The sequence below is a fragment of the Giraffa tippelskirchi genome, chromosome 4, assembly GCF_054371585.1.
Source record: "Giraffa tippelskirchi isolate mGirTip1 chromosome 4, T2T-mGirTip1v1.2.pri, whole genome shotgun sequence".
In the NCBI taxonomy this organism is placed as follows: Eukaryota; Metazoa; Chordata; class Mammalia; order Artiodactyla; family Giraffidae; genus Giraffa; species Giraffa tippelskirchi.
The window spans coordinates 174,642,034-174,662,515 of record NC_137278.1 but is presented as its reverse complement, the minus strand read 5'-3'; the positions used below and the strand labels follow the sequence as shown (position 1 = coordinate 174,662,515).

The 20,482-nt window shown below is 41.0% G+C and overlaps 1 protein-coding gene and 2 long non-coding RNA genes across 5 annotated transcripts in view; 1 reads left to right on the top strand and 2 right to left on the bottom strand.

The window, feature by feature from the left end:
• Positions 1-3,010, bottom strand: part of SINHCAF (SIN3-HDAC complex associated factor) — a 30,828-nt gene extending 27,818 nt beyond the window's left edge. The window contains exon 1 of one of the 3 annotated variants that reach the window (XM_081591735.1): positions 2,882-3,010. Coding sequence is in view for 2 of the 3 variants with exons in the window: in XM_081591733.1 (XP_081447859.1) it covers positions 1,522-1,651 (130 nt within the window). In the remaining variant the exon portion in view is untranslated. Of the gene's footprint in view, positions 1-1,415; positions 2,635-2,881 lie in introns of those variants that run through there. The other 2 variants (XM_081591733.1, XM_081591734.1) reach the window with 2 other exon arrangements.
• Positions 1-20,482, top strand: part of LOC145546030 (uncharacterized) — a 1,126,586-nt gene that overhangs the window by 930,244 nt on the left and 175,860 nt on the right. The window lies entirely within an intron of this gene.
• LOC145546031 (uncharacterized) lies at positions 9,744-19,245 on the bottom strand. The gene is made up of 2 exons (XR_014082435.1): positions 19,192-19,245; positions 9,744-10,946 (listed from the first exon to the last, which is right to left on the bottom strand). It is a non-coding gene; the product is annotated as an uncharacterized LOC145546031 (long non-coding RNA).

The following is a 20,482-nucleotide window of genomic DNA, read 5'->3' as shown; positions in this document are numbered from 1 at the left end:
GGAACACTGAGCTGAGCACACCTTTAGGCCAAAAGATTCCCCCTTGCCCAAACCATTAGGTAAATACTTTAAATGCCATAGCCCACCAGAAACAAAGTCCCAGAAGTTTATTTAGATTGAGCAACTAATAAACGTGCTCGGTTTTGTAACACAAATTATGAAAACGCTCTTCAAGAGTGACAAACTCCACTTTAAAAACAGGTGCTTTGAGTACTTTTAATGACAAGGTCAAATTCACTTTTTTTGTTTGTTTGTTTTTTAATTATTAGGAGAAAGGCAGGGGGGAGGAGGGACTTTTCTTAAGCTTCCTTAGGGTAATGTGAGTGAGGAGTCCGGGGGCGGGGAGAAGGACGGATGGGGAGAAACGGTCTAGCGCTGGGTTCATGTTTGGCTAAACAGTAATTCCTGGTCTTCCGGGTGCCTGGAGTAATCGAAGATTAGAGCGAGAAAATAAAAACAAAGAAATCTAGTAGGGGGTTAGAGTTACCAGAACAAACTCGGCACCGCCCGACCACCCCAAGTAGCACCTCCCCAACCAAAACAGCCCTGGCCACAGCCGGCCCCCCTCCCACACGTAAACACACAAAGACCAGAGCTGCACGCACGGTTTGCCCACAGTCCTCACTTCCCTCTGTAGGACAACGGGAGCCCCGAAGTTCCCTGCGGTTGCTTTTTGGGTGTCGTCGGGGCTGGGTCCCCTGAACATGCGGGCCGTGGTTCGGCTGGGGGGAAGGGGTGCTCGCCGGTTTCCCCGAAAGCAGCAAAATGCCTCCCCGTCCCGCCCCAGTCCTCCGCGGTGGCCCCAGGCTGCGCTTCCCCCCGGGCACGCGGCGACGGCCGAGACAGAGACACCCAGGCGGCAAACAGAACCGCTCCCCGGCGGACCCGTGGGTAAATACAGCAGCTGGGGTCGGGAGGAAAGTTCCAGTGGAGAGCTGCCCGCAGGGGAGGGGGTGGCGGCGGGAGGGAAGCGCGTCCCTCGTCGCCGCCTCCCTCACCTGCGCCGGAACAACGGGCCCCGCGCCCGCCCACCCGGCCGGCCCGGCGCCTCCCGCAGGCCGCGCCTCCCGCACGCCGCGCTGCCGGGGCTTGTTCCTCCTCATGGCTTTGCCCTGACGTAATTCAAACATGGCAACAGTTCGACTTCAAAGGCGGATCCACAGACCTCCCAGACGCAGGCTCCGGCCCCGGGGAGCGGGCCGAGCCCTCGCGGCCGCTCTCTCCCCGGCCCTCGGCCGTCGCGGCACCCGGGGCCCCGGCTCCAGCGCCAAGCCCCGACTGCTGCCCCTCGGCCGCCCACCGCGAGGAAGCACGCCGCCTCCCCCCCCGCGCTCCGGCACCGCACCGCGCAAAAGTAGCGTCGCCAAAGTTTCCCCGCGAGGGGCCGAGGGACAAAAGCCCCTCCCGAAACTCGCCCGAACTTAGGAGGGCCCGGCCTGCCAGGCGGCTGCCTCCAGCGCCGGCCGGGCCCGCACCAGCACATGCAGCTCTTTGTTTTCTGTCCAGCCGGGCGCTGCCTACGTGCAGCATCAGGGGCGTGGGATTGTTTCCCAGGGGGAGACACTTGACGATCGCCCAGGGGAAGGGTCCGGACCCTGCGCCCCGGGAGTCCGGGGCCGGTCCCGCCGTCCTCCCCAAGCAGTAGGTCCATTTAATCAAAGTTTTGCAATGTCCTTGATGAGAAACGCCCGGATCCCCCGCCCCGCACCGGCCGAGAGTTGGCGACTTTCACTCTGCTTTTTAAACTGGCAAGACGCCATCATCAGCAAGTCACATTGTCCCGCCGGCCGGCCCCGACAGCGCCCGCATCTCCCCGCTGATCGCGAGCCGGACGCTCAGTCGGACCCCGGACCAAACCCGGGTCGCAGCCCCAGCACGTGGTCTGTCACGCTCCGCACAAAAAGCAGTGCCCTCTGGAGTTCCCGCACTCCTCTGGCGCAGACAACGCCGCTGCCTCCATCCCGGAGTCAACTCGGCTCCGACTGGCCATCTTAAGCCAAGCACCGTCGCCCTAGAGAGCGCCGCGGCGCCCACTTTATACGCTACAGGTGAATCAATTTGCGAACCAAACTTGAGGCTCCACCGACACCCCGGACGCCCGCGCTGTCTGGGCGCGGCCCGGGGAGAGGCGTTTGCGAGCCGGGGCCGCTTCCGAGCGGCCGCGTGTTGCTCATTGTCGCATCCGCATCCCTCCGGAGTTGGGCGAACAACGCCACCCGCGTGCACTATGGCCACGCCGGCACCGACCCGAAAGGCCGATTTAAACCCCCTCCGCCCTCTAGCTCTCAAGTAGGCGGCAACTTAGTTTCCGAGCAAGGGGCGTTCATTGTCCACCCTCATGACAACACGCGCGAGGAGCCGCAAGAAACTAAACCACGAGGGCCAACAACGGCGCCCGGCCACTCCCGGGCGCGCGCCCACGCGGGTGCACAGACCCGGGGCCCCTCTGCAATCGCCAGCAAGTCCTTTTCTCTGGGGCCTTTAAGCCACCGGGCTCCCTTTCGCCAGCGAACACTGCGGCTGCGACAAGTCATTGTCACCTTCAACGTGGATCCCTGAACTCCGGCTACTCCTCACCCCTTTCCAGGCTCCGCTCACTTCCCCCACCCGAAGACTTTCGCTTTTCCTCAAATACCCTCCCGAATTAAAAAGGGCACACTAAACATGCAGATACAAAAGAATCTGGGGTCTGAGGATCACGAAAACAGCGCTCCCCGAAATGCCATCTCCAAGACAAAACTTCCTGTGTGTATAAATGTGTGCGTGTCTTTGGAAGGACTGGGGGAGGCGGTGAGGTGAGGTGAAAAGAGAAAAGAAACCACTCTGAAATCAAAGCCTCGTGAGACAGTTTTGCACCACAGTAATGGTTCGAGTTACTCACCTTCCAAAAGCAGCCGTTCCACGCGCAATAACGTTCCCGAGGGGCGCGGTGCACGCCAAGTCAACCCCCCCTTCAATCGCTCCCTCCTCCTCAACTGCCTTGTCTAGAAAGATTGTCTCCTGCAGTTCTGCAGTTGCTACCGCTGGCGGGGAAGGTGTAGATTCCGCTTTCCCTCTGCGCACGCGCGGCTCCCGGTACAAAATTCTCCTGAATCGAACTTATTTGCATACGGGCGCGCGCGCGTCGCGGGCTGGGAGGGGAAAAGGCTCGGCGGCCGAGCGCGCTCCCGAGGCCTCTATTGTCCTTTTAAGGGGAGAAGCGCCGTGGCGCGGGAAACGCGGCGGCCAGAGGGAAACGGGGGCGGGTGCTGCTTACTACGGCTGACGTCACGTAAACAAACGCCCTCTGCCTAGAGGCGGCGGCCAAGTGGGAGTGGCGGGATGGGAAAGGCGGAGAGGTTAGCAACCCAGGGAGAATACTAGACTGCGTGAAGTGCTTTCCACTCCGAAGCTCTTCAGGCACACCGTTTCACGTTGGAAAATAGTTTTGAAAGCTGTTTTTGCAAAATTCTCATACCTGTGCCCGGTCTCCGGCCTGAGTGATAGGGGAGGTGGTCTTGCAAGCATCCAGACTGAATTTATATGTTTCCCACATTTGCTAAATTTTGTTTGAAAACAGGTTTTTGAATCTTTTTTCTGTTTTATTCTTCTGGGGCCAGTAGAGGTTTGTCTTTCTTGTACTTTTAATGAGTCATTTAGTAAAGTCCCATTTTGACACTATCCATTCACTAACTCCTGTCTGCCCTCCTCAAACAGTAACACAACCCATGACAATCCAATTATTTCTCCACTTCAGCCTTAAGATTTCAAGCCTGAATTGAATGGTTGTTAATTTCCGTGGGAACAGTGTCGCTTTCCTAATAGACTAGTTAGTGGAAAGTCAGTAATCTAGCTAGAAATGTGCATACCACCTCCAGCTGCTAGTAAAGTTTGTTCCACTCACCCAGAAATAATACTGATTCTACTAAACGGATGGTCTTGGTAGTTGAAAAAGTAGCCAGTTAAATGCAGACTTTCCCTTGTGGAATATAATAAACAATCTAAATGCTTCTTGCTTCAGGAGAGGAACAAACCTGGAAAAGCTGAAGTAAATCTTCTCAGATTGATAAGTGAAAAATGCAGAAAGAATGATTGAGATACATCTTTATTCCCAGAACACATTTAACACCAACAAGCTGAGACCCTGACTTAATGATAGAGGGACATGGGGAGAGAGCAAGGATGTTTTTCCCAGAAACTTGATATTGGTCTCAGGATACAAAAGTGTGGACATCAACCATAAAACTTAATCATCTGCTGACTAGTTTCACTGCTTTCACTGTAGTGTCAACAATATGGATTTAAATAGCTACTTCTGAAATGCTAATTTAATGCGACAGTTAGTTCCTAGTACAAACAAGACAAACCCACTTTTTAAGTCTTCAACTAATGCTTCTTCATTTTCTTTAGGTTCTGTAGCATACTATTTCTGTAACTGTTTGTAAAAACTATGCTAAATACCTACAAAGGAGAAAAAAGCTGACATCTGTCACTAAAATGTCAGCTCCCTAAGGGCAAGAATTTTATGTTATATTCTTTTTTGTACCCTAGTGCCTAAAACAGTGCACGGTATGTAATGAACCCTGACAAACTGCTTGTAAATAATAAATCAATGGATGTTTTCAAATTTATTACAGACTTATCTCACGTAAAAACAGTTTTAGTTTAGAATTTTTGTATTTTATCTACAATGATTTTGGAAGTTATAGTGATCACCTCGATTGATATGATGGCTATCCTTAAATCATAATAAGTAAAGCAGAATAAGATTCATAACCATTTCTGAACTTTGATGGCAAATTGGACTCTTAAGCATAAACTTCTACTTTCTTATTTTTAAAGAGAATTTTTAAAATGTAGCCCAGGTTGTCTCAAGTACTTACTTGGTTTATGGCAAATAGTCCAAAAATTATTTCACATTAGTGTATGCTTCTGAAAGTATGGAACTTACAAGTATAGTAATATTTTTCAAACTTCAATTATTGCTTGTAGGGCATATCTATATATTTAATATACATATATTTTTTAATATATATATAAAATGTATATTCATGTAAAATATAAATATGTACTTTCAATGCCTTTTCTCTTGAAAATTTATGTAAAGAATATATATTGTAAGCCACTGGTTCATAATAACTTGAAGCAGAGCATAATCTACAAAAATATTGAATTGCTATGTTGTACACCTGACATTAATATATTGTAAATCAACTATAGCTCAATACAAAAAAAAAAAAGGATATATATTTTAATACAGGGGTAAAATAAGTCCAAATGTGCAAGGAATGCAGGAACTACAGTATTTTGGACATTTCATGCTATGGAACTAATACTATACAGCAAGACTTCCTCTACTCTCAAAGTAGAGGTCAAGAAGCAATCTAGGTAATTTCTGTAGGAAAGGTAGCAACAAAATCCTTAAAGAAAATTTCATTTCCTTAGAGTCTTAAAAAAAAAAACTGCTATTTTTGAACAAGCTGGTGCATTCCAAAGGTTCTTTTGTTCCTTTCATTGCTTGAACACGTTGTTATAGCTGGCTCTATCCAGGGCCAACTAATAGCTTCATTTATGAGCTACTTTTAAAATAACTATTTCTTAAATAGCCTAAGTGAATTTTTCATAAGAAAGGAAGGTAGGATAGAAGAAAATTATAATACATAAGTTTAGATTATATTTGGATTATAGGAGATTGACTTATACCATGTTCGGGAAATTTTGAGTATTTTTAATGACTGTAGTGCTATCTTGAACTCATACTGAGTTATCAAAAATACTGAAAATGTAGTAAAAATTGAAATTGAAAATAAGTTACCAGATAAGCCAACTACCTTGCTTATGTGTTGTTCCCATTGTAGAATTATGCCTATAGCCCAAATGTTTTCAATCATTTAGCAAACATTTACTGATCATAACTATGTGCCAGACAGTAAAACCATTTAAGCAGAGAGACTCAACCCCTTCTTACCTCTTCTATTTTTTCCATTTTACTTGCTACTTTCTCTTCTGTAGCATTTGTTGTCTTGTTTTGAGGATTAACTATTATCAGCAACTTTACAATTTATTATGATCTTGGAATGGAGGATAAATTCTATTTAAAGGACTGAAAAGGACAATTCATGCTTGGCAATGAAGGATATCATCAGCAATTTAGTAAGGTTTGTAATGACTACTCAAACTAATGATGATTTTTTAAATGAAGGCTCATACCCTCATCAGAGGCTGGTATGAACCACATCAAAACATTTTTGTTGAGCCCAGGAAAGAGCTGATTATTATTATTATTAACCATTGGGTTTGGATCCTTAACAGGTAATAGCTACAAGACTAAATCTTTTCCTCACACCTAAACAAGCACAGTATTTTGTTACTCATTTGTTTAAGTCCTTTTGAAGTTCAACTAGCAAGTGGACAGAGCAAGTCAGATAATTTTAAACTGTAAGTATAGAATTGGTTATGTAATCTAAGCAATCCTCCAGCAACTGTTCACAGCTGCCAGAAATCTATTACTTAATCAAAATTAACTTTTCAAATTTCTGAACTTAGACTTAAAGAACTGTCACAAATTTATTCTTAAAAGAGCAACCTCTGAATTTATAGAAATTTTAAATATTATGATAATAGCATACTTTAAAAAAAAATTTTCAATAATAATAATAGAAAAAATTAGGCTTCCCTGAGAGCTCACTTGGTAAAGAATCTGCCTGTATTCTTGGGTTTCCCTTGTGGCTCAGCTGGTAAAGAATCTGCCCCCAATGCAGGAGACCTGGGTTCAATCCCTGGGTTGGGAAGATGCCCTGAAGAAGGGAAAGGCTAACCACTCCAGTATTCTGGCCTGGAGAATCCTGTGAGTTGGACACAACTGAGTGACTTTAACTTTCAAAAAATAAAATTTTTTAAATTTAAAATAAAATTACTGGTAAAAAAAAGTAATTTTATTTCAAGAAGGACATTGACAAACTGGAATGAATTCACAGGAGAGGGAATCAGGATGATGAAAGAGTCCAGAAACCACAGCATAAAAGCAATAGTTGAAGGAGGGGCTATTTTTTGATTGAGCAACAGAGCAATCTGACTACCTGAAAGGACCATCATTAGAAGAGCAAATGGGCTTATTCTTTTATGCGTGGGAGCCAAATTCATCTTGAAAAGCACAAGAATGTCCTGCTAAATATAAGAAATATTTCTAAACATTTGAATAGTCCAAGGATGGTTCACGATACTGAAGAATTCAAGTCCCCATCATTAATGAAGGTGTTCACAAAAATAAAACCAAGACTTTTATTTTGGTGAGTTACATTATTTACAGTAGAAAGCTTGCTATCTACTCCTACTGAATTCTGTGAATCTGTGATTCCTTAGGATAAATGAATGGCATCAACAAGAGGAGTCTTAAATTCAGGAAAGAAATTTGTCGATCACTGTGGCTGGAGAGGTGAGGAATGTCATTTTGGAGAGTATGCGATTTGAGTTTGGACAGGAATTCATTGATTCATTCAACAAATACGTACTGAGTATCTACTAATTGCCAGGCTCTAACAGTAAAATGGTGAGCAATGCAGAAACAGTCTCTCATGGAACGTGGCAGGCATTCCAAATAACAGCACCAATATGATGACAGACCATGAGAAATAAAAGGAAAAAAGTACTGTGAACCTAATCATGTATAGCAAGGAGATCTGATATAATCTGGAGGTAAAAGATAGCATCTTTGAAGGGGTAAAGTTGAATTATCAGCAGGATTAGATGGAGGCTTGGACGGTGGAAAGAGTATTGAACCAATGGCAATTTTAGGAACAAGTTCTTAAAGACAGGTGCTTGGGGTGGTGAGAAAAGACATGACCAGAAGAATCATAACTTTGAATAAAAATCACACATGAATCTTGTTTGAGGGAAAAGATCATGTCAAGTGTTGGAGTCTAGTAGAAATCGGAATGTAAGCCCTATGGATTTGGAAGTACCTACAGTGAGTTGGAAGTAGTTGCACCATGCAAGTGCAGAGACTCCAGAGACAAACCCCTGGGATTAGATTACAATTGGTATAATTAATATATATTTCTTCTGCAAAATTTTTTTTTAAATGTCAATAAGAAATTGATCCCCCAGCCATAGAATCCACTTCCTGAAAGAATCCTTGTTCTAATTATTCAGATCACTACTAAAGGCAAATATGCTATATCAGATGAACAACAGATGCTACAACAGACGAACAGGTGAACAGCAGTTACATAATACAGAAAAGTAAAAGATACATGCTGGGATGCCATTGCTAAAAACTTTGGGAATAAACTATCTAGGAATCTAGAAATTTTTAATATTTTGCTGACAGTTGATTTTTTAAAACATTTAAATATGTATTTTAAAGAATTTGAATTTTTGTGTGTGAATTTAAAAAAAAAGAATGCAACTTCCTAGCTTAGCTCAGCAAATAAGAGATACTGGTTTCAAGGTTTCAGATGATGCAAGCATTAGTAGTTTATCTAGATGTATTGCTAATTTGGCAGTGCTTTAGTGTTCCAGAAATGGAAATACAAAGCAGAGCAGATGAAACAGAGGTAATCAATGTACCATATTGCATCTGTGGCAATGGTTAGAGATGATGGTATCAGCAGAGAATAAAACATTACATACTGTTTTGCTAGCAGGCAAGGTTTAGACTATGAACATAATTTAAATTTTTTTACAGTAATAAAATTAAAACATACCCTCAAGCTTGTTGAAAATAGGGGATGTGTTAGTACACAACTGTTGACAACTAAAACACTACTATAATGCCAGCAATGTAATCTATACTTAGACTAATAATTTACAAAATAATACTCTGTGGAGGAGAATACAGGACTCCCAGATCTTTAAAACTATTTCTGAAAAAATGCATTCTTTAAAATTTTACCTGTCATTTCTTCAAATCAGAACAGTTGCCAGTGGGGCCAGAATAAACTTCATGTTTTGGATAATTAACTAATTTTGTCCAAATTCTTGATTTGGAAAACTGAATATAAATAAATTACATTCATTAACTTTTACCATAATTGATGTAGTATAATCAGAAGATAAAATTTATAAACTTTTCCCTCTTTTTATCATATCATGAATATTATTTTGATAGAATGTTGCAATTAAAGACTGGAATTTAAAGTGAAAGTATTAGTTATTCAGTCATGTCCTACTCTTTGTGACCCCATAGGGTGTAGCCTGCCAGGCTACTCTGTCCATGGAATTCTCCAGGCAAGAATACTGGAGTGGGTTGTCATTTCCTTCTCCAGGGGATCTTCCCAACAACAGGGATCAAACCTGGGTCTTCTGCATTGCAGACAGATTCTTTACCAGCTGAGCCACCAGGTAAGCCCTGGAATTAAAATGTATACCATTTTTTTTAAAATCCTGGAATGAAGGAATTCAAAAGACTTGAAAGATTAATAAATTTAACTACATAAAATTTAAAAATTTGTACATGGGGAAAGACATGATAGTGCCAACAAAAAAAAGTCAAACTGAAAAAATCTTGCAAAATAAAGATAATTTCTTAATATGAGTAAGAATATAAAAAGATAATTCACCCAAAAGTATATAAATAGAAATAAACACATGGAAAGATGCTGAACTTTAGTCATACTTTATAATAAGATTGTTTATTTAAAAATTTTATAGTAACTTTATTAATAATTGTAGAATAAAGAAAATCAACCACTTTTTACCTAGATTTGATTATAAATAAATTTGTTTGATAATATCCAGGGTTGATGAACATGTAGGGAAACAGCAACTCTCATATTCTTTTATTGGGAAGTATACATTATTCATTCCATTAAGATACCAATTTAACATTATCTATTGAAATGTGGAAATTTTGTTTGGTTCCATTTCTGGGAATTTCCCCTAAGATATATTTATACAGAGCACACAGATATGTCTAAGGATATTAATTCCAGCATTATTCATAATGGAAATAGCCAAAATGCTTATCAATAGGTAGCTGATTGAAGAAATGATGAAACGTACATAAAATGGAATTCTATACTGTTATTTCAAAGAATGAGGTTGCTTTACATATACTGACATAGTAAGATACTGGCACGCTATTTAAAGTGGATAAAAAGCAGTTTCCAGAACAGCAGGTAAGGTATGATTTCATTTGAGAGGCAAAAAGAAATATATATATAATGTATTTTTAAGTGCACAAAAAGTGATTTTAAGTAGACATACCACATGTTACATCTGAGGAAGATAGAATTGAGAAAGTGGGGGTAGTAATTTTTATTTTATATAATTTTTCCTCTTTGAACCTTTATGAACATCTATTATAGATACTTGTAAAATATTTTAAGGTAGAAAACACCTATTAAAACATATGTGGCACATTAGGAATACAAGCAACATTTCAAAAGAACAAGTATCTGTATCAGTTTAATGAATGAGTTACTAAGGTGACTGTTAGCTTCTTGAACTAAAGATCCGTATCTGATTTGACTCCAAAGCTTCCAAGTGTTTTGTATGGTACATACACATAAACAGCCATAAAACCATGCAGTCCATAAAAACTCTTCTTTTTTCTACTGGAAACATTTTCCTCTCAGGTCTGAATGTTTAAATCTTATCCATCCTTCAAGGCCTGACTCAAATGCCAGCTCAGGTTCAGACATAATTATCATTTACTGATTGCCAGCTCCAGACCTGGCATTACTCTGTGTGCTTCCACATGTTTTATCTCTCTTCATTGTTTAAAATCTTCATAAAAATTCTGTGACAGATGTGAGTCTTTGTCACATCTTTATTTGCATATAAAAACTAGGCTTAGCAGTTATGAGGCTTACTAAGCAAGTGTCTCATATGTCATAGTAAGAGGCAAAGGCGAAAGAGGAAACCAGGTCTCTTAGATCTAAATTCTGGATTCATTCCACTGTACTTCTTCATGGACTTCACCCTGATTCCTCAAACGGCAAGTGATATTTTCCAATAATTCAACCCTTGCAGCGCATGAAAATCACCAAAGAATATTTTTTCAGTTTTTTTATTGTGCTAAAATATACATAACATAAAATTTATCTTAGCCATTTTATGTATCCAGTTCAGTAGTACTAAATACACTGATAATGTGCAACCATCGCTACCATCCATCTCCATAACTATTTTCATCTTGTAAAACTGAAACTCTATACTCCTTAAATAGTAACTCTCCATTCTTCCTTCCCCACAGCTCCTGGCAACCACCATTCTACTTCCTGTCTATGATTTTGACTAGTGTAAGTATTTCATAAAAGTGGAATCATTCCATATTTATCTTTTCATGACTGGTTTGTTTCCCTTAGGATAATGTCCCCAGGTTCACTCACATTGCAGCATATGTCAGAATATTCTTCCTTTTTAAGAATAAATAATATTCCATTGTATGTATATCACCACATTTTGCTTACCCATTCATCTATCAAGGGACACTTGGGTTGCTTCCCTGTTTTAGCAACTGTAAATGATCCTGCAATGAACAGGACATACAAATATCTCTTCAAGTACCTCTTTTCAGTTATTTTGGATATATATCCAGAAGTAGAATTGTTGAATCATCAGTTCAGTTCAGTTCAGTCACTCAGTCACGTCTAACTCTTTGCGACCCTGTGGACTGTAGCATGCCAGGCTTCCCTGTCCTTCACCAACTCCCAGAGCTCGCTCAAACTCATATCTCTCAAGTCAGGATGCCATCTAACCATCTCATCCTCTGTTGCCTCCTTCTCCTCCTGCTTTCAATCTTTCCCAGCATTAGGGTCTTTTCCAATAAGTCAGTTCTTCACGTCAGGTGGCCAAAGTATTGGACCTTCAGCTTCAGCATCAGTCCTTCAATGAATATTCAGGATTGATTTCCTTTATGATTGACTGGTTTCATCTCCTTGCAGTCCAAGGAACTCTCAAGAGTCTTCTCCAACACCACAGTTCAAAAGTATCAATTCTTCAGTGCTCAGCTTTCTTTATAGTCCAACTCTCACAACATACATGACTACTGGAAAAACCATAGCTTTGACTAGATGTAACTTTGTCGGCAAAGTAATGTGTCTGCTGTTAAATATGCTGTCTAGGTTGGTCATAGTTTTTCTTCCAAGGAACAAGCATCTTTTAATTTCATGGTTGCAGTCACCATCTGCAGTGATTTTGGAGCCCACAAAAATAAAGTCTGTCACTGTTTCCGTTGTTTCCCCATCTATTTGTCATGAAGTCATGGGACTGGATGCTATGATCTTAGGTTTTGAATGTTGAGTTTTAAGCCAGCTTTTTCACTCTCCTCTTTCACTTTCATCAAGAGGCTCTTCAGTTCCTCTTCACTTCCTGCCATAAGAGTGGTGTCATCTGCATATCTGAGGTTCTTGATATTTCTCCCAGCAATCTTGATACCAGCTTGTGCTTCATCCAGCCCAGCATTTTGCATGATGTACGCTGCGTAGAAGTTAAATAAACAGGGTGACAATATACAGCCTTGACATACCCTTACCCAACTTTGAACCAGTCCATTGTTCCATGTCCGGGTTCTAAATGTTGCTTCCGACCTACATACAGGTTTCTCAGTAAGATGGTCTGGTATTCCCATCTCATAAAGAATTTTCCACAGTTTGTTGTGATCCACACAGTCCAAGGCTTTGGCATAGTCAATAAAGCAGAAGTAGACATTTTTCTGGAACTCTCTTGCTTTTTCAATGATTCAACAGATGTTGGCAATTTGATTTCTGGTTCCTCTGACTTTTTTAAATCCAGCTTGAACATCCGGAAGTTCTTGGTTCACATACTGTTGAAGACTCGCCTGGAGAATTTTGAGCATTACTTTGCTAGTGTGTGAGATGAGTGCAATTGTGCAGTAGTTTGAACATTCTTTAGCATAACCTTTCTTTGGGATTGGAATGAAAACTGACCTTTTTCAGTCCTGTGGCCACTATGGCAGTCGTTGTGTGGGCGGGCTGTGGCCGTGTGTGGTGCTGCCTGCGCGTGACCCCCGCGTCCCTGGGGGAGGGTGGGAACCCCCCGGGCGCCTGTCGGGTGTCCGAGCCCGCCCTGCATGGCATCTGGTCCCATCACTTCATGGCAAATAGATGGGGAAACAGTGGAAACAGTGTCAGACTTTATTTTTTGGGGCTCCAAAATCACTGCTGATGGTGATTTCAGCCATGAAATTAAAAGACGCTTACTCCTTGGAAGGAAGGTTATGACCAACCTAGATAGCATATTTAAAAGCAGAGACATTACTTTGCCAACAAATGTCTGTTTAGTCAAGGCTATGGTTTTTCCAGTGGTCATGTATGGATGTGAGAGTTGGACTATAAAGAAAGCTGAGCACCGAAGAATTGATACTTTTGAACTGTGGTGTTGGAGAAGACTCTTGAGAGTCCCTTGGACTGCAAGGAGATCCAACCAGTCCATCCTAAAGGAGATCAGTCCTTAATGTTCATTGGAAGGACTGATGCTGAAACTGAAACTCCAATACTTTGGCCATCTGATGTGAAGAGCTGACTCATTGGAAAAGACCCTGATGCTGGGAAGGATTGGGGCAGGAGGAGAAGGGGACGACAGAGGATGAGATGGTTGGATGGCATCACCAACTCAATGGACATGAGTTTGGGTAAACTCTGGGAGTTGGTGATGGGCAGGGAGGTCTGGCGTGCTGTGGTCCACGGGGTCGCAAAGAGTTGGACACAAGTGAGCAACTGAACTGAACTGAACTTTGCTGAATTCATTAGTACTAACAGTTTTTTTGTGTGGAATCTTTAGGGTTTTCTACATATAAGGTATATATCTATGATGAGATTTAAGACATGCTACCCCATAATATATGACTTCCCTGGTAGCTCAGTCGGTAAAGAATCTGCTTGCAGTACAAGAGACCCGGGTCTGATCCCTGGATGGGGAAGATTCCCTGGAGAGGGAAATGGCATACCACTCCAGAATCCTTGCCTGGAAAATTCCATAGACAGAGGAGCCTGATGGGCTGCAGTCCATGGGGGTCGCAAGAGTTGGGCACAACTGAGCGACTAACACTTTCACACTTTCACCCCATTATATGGCACCTTGGTATGTTGGATATTTTTGGCTAAAGGAGTTTGAGAAAATGGTATGAACAGGAAAGTGATTTTCACCTTCGCCTGCAAACTTTCTCCCCTGAAGCAAGTCACCGTGTTTCATCTCATGTGAGAGATGCCCTCTGTTTACCAAGAGGAAAGGAGCATCCTTATCTCCAAATAATGGGTCACAAAGGGCTTCCCTGGCAGCTCAGCTGGTAAAGAATCCATTTGCAATGTGGTAGACCTCAGTTCTATCCCTAGGTTGGGGTAACGGCTACCCACTCCAGTATTCTGGCCTGGAGAATTCCATGGACTGTATAGTCCATGAGGTCACAAAGGGTTGGACATGACTGAGCGACTTTCACTAAGGAAAATCTAATCAAACTGGCTAAGTTTCATTCAGTTTACTATACTTCATACTCTTTGAACTATGATTTTTCTTCATAACTCTCTATACTTTATCAAACTTAGCATAAAGATATTTAGGTTTAACTGTTTCTTTGGGTCTCTGTTTCTTTATAAAAGTTCTCATGCCACATAAAACAACCAAATTTGTATGGTTTTCTCCTGTTACTCTGTCTTTGCCCATTTAATTTTCAGGTGCAACCAGGGATAAGAGGGTTGAGGGAAATCTTTTCGTTCCTTGCATCTGCAAGCAGAGATAGTTTTATTTCTTCCTTTCGAATTTGGATATCTTGTATTCATTTTTCTTGCCTAGTTGCTCTGGGTAGAACTTCTAGTGCTATGTTGAATGGAAGTGGCAAAAGTGAGCATCTTTGCCTTGTTCCTCATTTTAGAAAGAATACTTTCAGTCTTTCATCATTGAGTATGATTTTCACTGTGTGATTTTTCACAACAAGGATTTTATTATATTGAGGGAATTTATTTCTATTCCTTGGTTGTTGAGTGTTTTTATCATACTAGAGTGTTGAATTTACCCAATGGTTTTTCTGCCTCAATTGAGATAATCATATAAGTGAGGGTTTTTTGTTTTTTTGGTATGTTGAACCATCCTTTTACTCCAGAAATGAGTCCCACTTGGTCATGGTATGTAATACTTTTTAATATACTGATGTATTTGTTTTGCTAGAATTTTATTAAGAATTTTTGTATCAACATTCATAAGGGATGTTGATCTGTAGTGTTCTCTTCTTGTAGTGTCTTTGTCTGACTTTGGTATCAATAGATGTGTTAATTTTTAAAAGATATTTAGACTACAGACCAATGGAGTTAGAATTTCTGCAGTTGGTACTTGCATATTAAAAAAAAAACTACATAAGCCATTCTGATGCATACCAAGGGTTGAGGACTGCTAGGCTTATCCACACCTTATTCATCTTTGATTTCCATAGTGCTTTGTGAAAAGCAGTTGCCTAATAATATTTGTTGTTATTCATAATCATTAATGATTTTTGTAAATTCAAATGTAAAATTAGAGATACATCTCTAGAAATAAAAGTCCAAGTGATTGGGTGATACAATCACTGTGAAGATAATATAGCGTAAGCTCTAGAGAGGTAGTGGACAATGAAGTTGAGAGGTGAAACAATTGGGGCACAAAGGTGTGCTCAAACACATCTTAGATGTTAACATGGAAACAGCCATAAAGAATAAGGAAAACAGGCTTATTAGGTCACTCCCTCAGGCTACACTGGAGAAGGAAATGGCAACCCACTCCAGTATTCTTCCTTGGAAAATCCCATGGACGGAGGAGCCTGACAGGCTTGGTGGGCTACGGTCCATGGGGTCGCAAAGAGTGAGACATGACTGAGTGACTAACACTTTCATTCAGGCTACATACTGCCCTTTTATGATGGCTTTGCTCTTCATTTTCCTTTGAAAGGCACCCTTATATTATCCAGATCACACATGTATAAAAGTGTTTATGCTATATTGGGAGAATAAGGAGTTTGCCTTCATTCCGCTCCTGGTGCCACAGATGTGTCTCTTGTTTCAACAGTATTTGGTCAGAACAGACCTAGGGACACCCTTTCTTCCAGCCTCCTGTCATCCTCCAACCTTTTTTCCAGTCACAGTCTTCAGAACCAACCATTTAGCCATCCTCAACCTCCAGGACCAGCCAACAGTATGGAGCTCAGCTCCTTATTGCTGATCAACCATAAACTTCCAGATTCATAAGAATTTTTCCACCAAGGTGCAGGCCATCGCCATCCTACCTCTAGCTGGGCTTCTATTTTGAAGGCAGTGATGTGGCTCTGGAGGTTGTGAGCCACTTTTTTCATGAGTGGGCCAAGGAGAAGTGTATCTCTTGAGAATGCAAAACCAATGCAGTAGCTGAGCCCTCTTCCAAGACAAGGAGAAGTATTCTCAAGATGAATGGGGTAAACCCGGGATGCTAGGTTTACAACCATCTCATGAACCAAGCTTTTTGGATTTGCATGCCCTGGGTTCTACCCTTATAAACCCCCATCTCTGTGACTTCCTGGAGAGCCACTTTCTAGATGAAAAGGTGAAACTCATCAAGAAGTTGGCCACTATCTAATTAAATTCAACAGGCTGGAGGCCCCCAGACTGGGCTAAGTGGGTATCTCTTCAAAAGAGCTCACCCTCAAGCATGCCAAGGAGCCTCTAGAATGGAACCCAGTGTCATTTAAGGAGCCCTGGCATTCCCCTGCTTTTAGGGCATTGGCCTGGAAGATTCCCTGCAGCCACTAAACAGCTTTTAAAAAATTTTATTTTATTGAAGGATAGTTGATTTACAATGTTGTGTTAATTTCTGCTGTTTGGAAAAGTGATTCAGTTATACATATATATATATACACTCTTTTTCATATTCTTTTCCATTATGTTTATCACAGGATATTAAATATAGTTCCGTGTGCTGTGCAGTAGGTCCTTGTTGTTCATCCATTCTACACATAATAGTTTGCATCTGCTAATCCCAAATTTCCAGTCCACTTCTCTGCTACCTTCCCTCCCCACGGGCAACAGTAAGTCTGTTTTATATGTCTATGAGTCTGTTTCTGTTTTATAGGTAAGTTCATTTGTGTCTGACATCGTATGGTATCTATCTTTCTCTTTCTGACTTACTTCACTTAGTATGATAATCTCTAAGTCCATTCATGTTGCTGCAAATGGCATTATTTTATTCTTTTTATGGCTGAGTAATATTCTGCTGTATATATGTACCACATCTTCTTTATACATTCATCTGTTGATGGACATTTAGGTTTTTTCCATGTCTTGACTATTATAAATAGTGCTGCTATGAATATTGGGGTGCATTATCTTTCAAATTATAGCTTTGTCTGGCTATATGCCCAGGAGTGAGATTGCTGAATCTTATGGCAACTCTATTTTTACTATTTTTGAGCAACTTCCATACCATTTTCCATAGTGTCTGCACCAACTTACATTCCCACCAACAGTGTAGGAAGGTTCCCTTTTCTCCATACCCTTCTAGCATTTGTTATTTGTAGAATTTTTTTCTCAAAATCATCCTGAATCAGAATAGAATCCATGTCTTCTGCATTGGCAGGCAGATTCTTTACCTTTGAGCTACTAAGAAAGCCCCTATTTTGTAGGATTTTTAATGATGGCTATTCTGACCCATGTGAGGCGGTACCTCATTGTAGTTTTAATTTGCATTTCTCTAATAATTACCAATATTTAGTATGTTTTTATGTGTACTAGATAGCTTTTTAACCACCATGGAGCCACTCATGGACCAAGTAGTGGACCAAGTGGGAATAATAAATATTTCTACGGAAAAAATAAAGCTTGCCTTGACTTTCCCAAATTCCCTTAAACTTGTAAGAAAGCAAAAGAAGGCTAGAACATGCTGGCAGTGCTTTGAAAATGGATGAATTTATCTAGGAGGATAAGGGGATTTAAGGGGACCACAGCAAGAATGTGGTTGAACAGGACTGACTACAAATGCCGCATAAAATATGGTGTTCCTTACCTAAGAAGTTATCTATTAAAGCAGCTCAATTTTGTGGATATCTCTGCCTGTCAGTTGGATACTTTTATAGTAACAAAAGAGTTTTTGTGTGTATGTGTAATACATACTAAGTGATGCTTCACTTTTCTCAATCTTTTATATTAACAATCAGTATAAGAATTTAGAAGTCTTGTTAGAATCTGCTGTAATTAGATTTTCCCTGAAATGGGCTACTTTCTTTACATGACAGAGTTAAGATTGCCAGGCGAAATATCAACAACCTCAGATATTCAGATGATACCACTCTAATGGCAGAAAGTGAAGAGGAACTAAAGAACCTCTTGATGAGGGTGAAAGAGGAGTGAAAAAACTGGCTTAAAACTCAACATAAAACAAACCTAAGATCATGGCATTTGGTCCCATCGTTTCATCTTAAACAGAAGGGGGAAAAGTGGAAACAGTGACAGATTTGGGTTCCAAAACACTGTGAATGGTGACTGCAGCCATGAAATTAGAAGACGCTTGCTCCTTGGAAGAAAAGCTATTATAAACCTAGACAATGTATTTAAAAGCAAAGGCATCACTTTGCCAACAAAGGTCCAGATAGTCAAAGCTAAGGTTTTCCCAGTAGTCATGTATGGATGTGAGAGTTGGATCATAAGAAAATTGAATGCCAAAGAACTGATGCTTTTGAACTGTGGTGCTGGAGAAGACTCTTGAGAGTTCCTGTGACAGTAATGAGATCAAACCAGTCAATCCTAAAGGAAATCAACCCTGAATATTCATTGGAAGGACTGATGCTGAAGCTAAAGCTCTAATACTTTGGCCACCTGATGTGAAGAGCGGACATATTGGAAAAGACCCTCATGCTGGGAAAGATTGAAGGCAAAAGGAGAGGGGGTGACAGAGGATGATATGGTTAGATTGTATCACCAACTCAGTGGACTTGAAATTGAGCAAATTCCGGGAGATAGTGAAGGACAGGGAAGCCTGGCATGCCACAGTCCGTGGGGACGCAAAGAGTTGGACACAACTTGGCAACTGAATAGCAGAGTATATCCTTGAGGTGTTTTTCATAATATTCACAATAATAATCATTAATTAATATCTTTAGAACATTAGTTATTTGATAAGGATACACAATATTATAAAATATAATTCCTACCCTTAATGGGCTTCCAGCCTCACAAGGGAGACATAACAGTTACATAAAAAGTAATTACCCAAATACACAAAGTGATATAAGTTCTGTATTAAGTGAAATATACTCACCATATTACTTTATGAGTTCACATGGTCTGTGTCCTTAAGGAGCTTGTAAAGATCCTGGATAGGTAAATAGATAATGTCAACATAACATGATAAAGTATGCACAAGGTACTAGGGAAACACAAGGCTGGAATGTTGAGCACAGCTTGTTGTTCAGAGAAGATTTGGAGAAAATGCTGCTTGAGCAGATCTGGAAGGATGAACGTGAGATTGACAGATGAGCAAACACGGGCAGGCCTTTCAAAGTTACAGTAACTGCATAAACAAAAGCTCTTAAGTGGGAAAAAGCATGCCATGGTGAAGGAACATGCAGAATTATTGCAATGTCAAGTGCATGATTAGGATTTATGGGGGATAAGTTTGGTCAGGTCATGAAGGGCCTGTGAGCCATGCTAATGAAGAGCTTGAACTTAGGCTCTAAGCAGTGGGAGCCATTAAAAGCAGTTAAGCAGGGAGATGACATAATTAGATTCATGTTTTTAAATATCTAAGTGCAGCATGGAGGACAGATTAAAGGAAATAAGGCCGCAGGCAGGCTGATTACTTAAGATTATAGTTCTGTAGTTTAGGCAAAATATCATTAAGGGCCATAATTGGATATAAACGAACTATCCAAAGAGGACAGATTGGGAGATTTCAAGGAGGAAAAAGAAGAAGTACTTGGTTATTTATTGGATGTATATGAAGGAGAGCATGAAGTCTGGAATAAGTAGGTTTGTTTTTTTTTTAATTTAGATAATGGTCACATGAACTGAGATTGAGAAAAGTGGGAAATCAACAGGTTTAGAGGAATAGATGAACAGATCTAATTTGAGGAAAAGAAGGAGAAAGTAGAAGCTAGAAAGGAATGAAAGTTCAAAGACAGTTTTTTGTTTATACATTTTGTTATGTTTTACTGTGAATAACTTGATCATGCTCGTAGGCTAAGAGACCCAGCATTGCATCTTATGCTGCATAGCACTCAATAAATTATTTGTTGAAAGAATGAAAAGAATGAGTTGAGAGGAAGACGTTGAAGATAAAGAGAGAGCATGTCTGATAAAGCAAGGTCCTGGTAAAACAAGACATAGAAAACACAAGGGCAGAGGTAGATGAGTTGGCCTGGAGCAATAGAAGGGTATCTCATCCTCTGAGACCCATGGGAAGGATGTGGCCATGGTGGGAAATGAAGCCACATTTCTAGAATTGGGAGAAGTTTAGATATCTGCTGCTTGATGACCTTGATTTTGTTAATGAAATGAAAGCAAGTTAGCCAACTTAAGAGAAAAAGTCAAGTGCTTGAGTGGACTGAGAA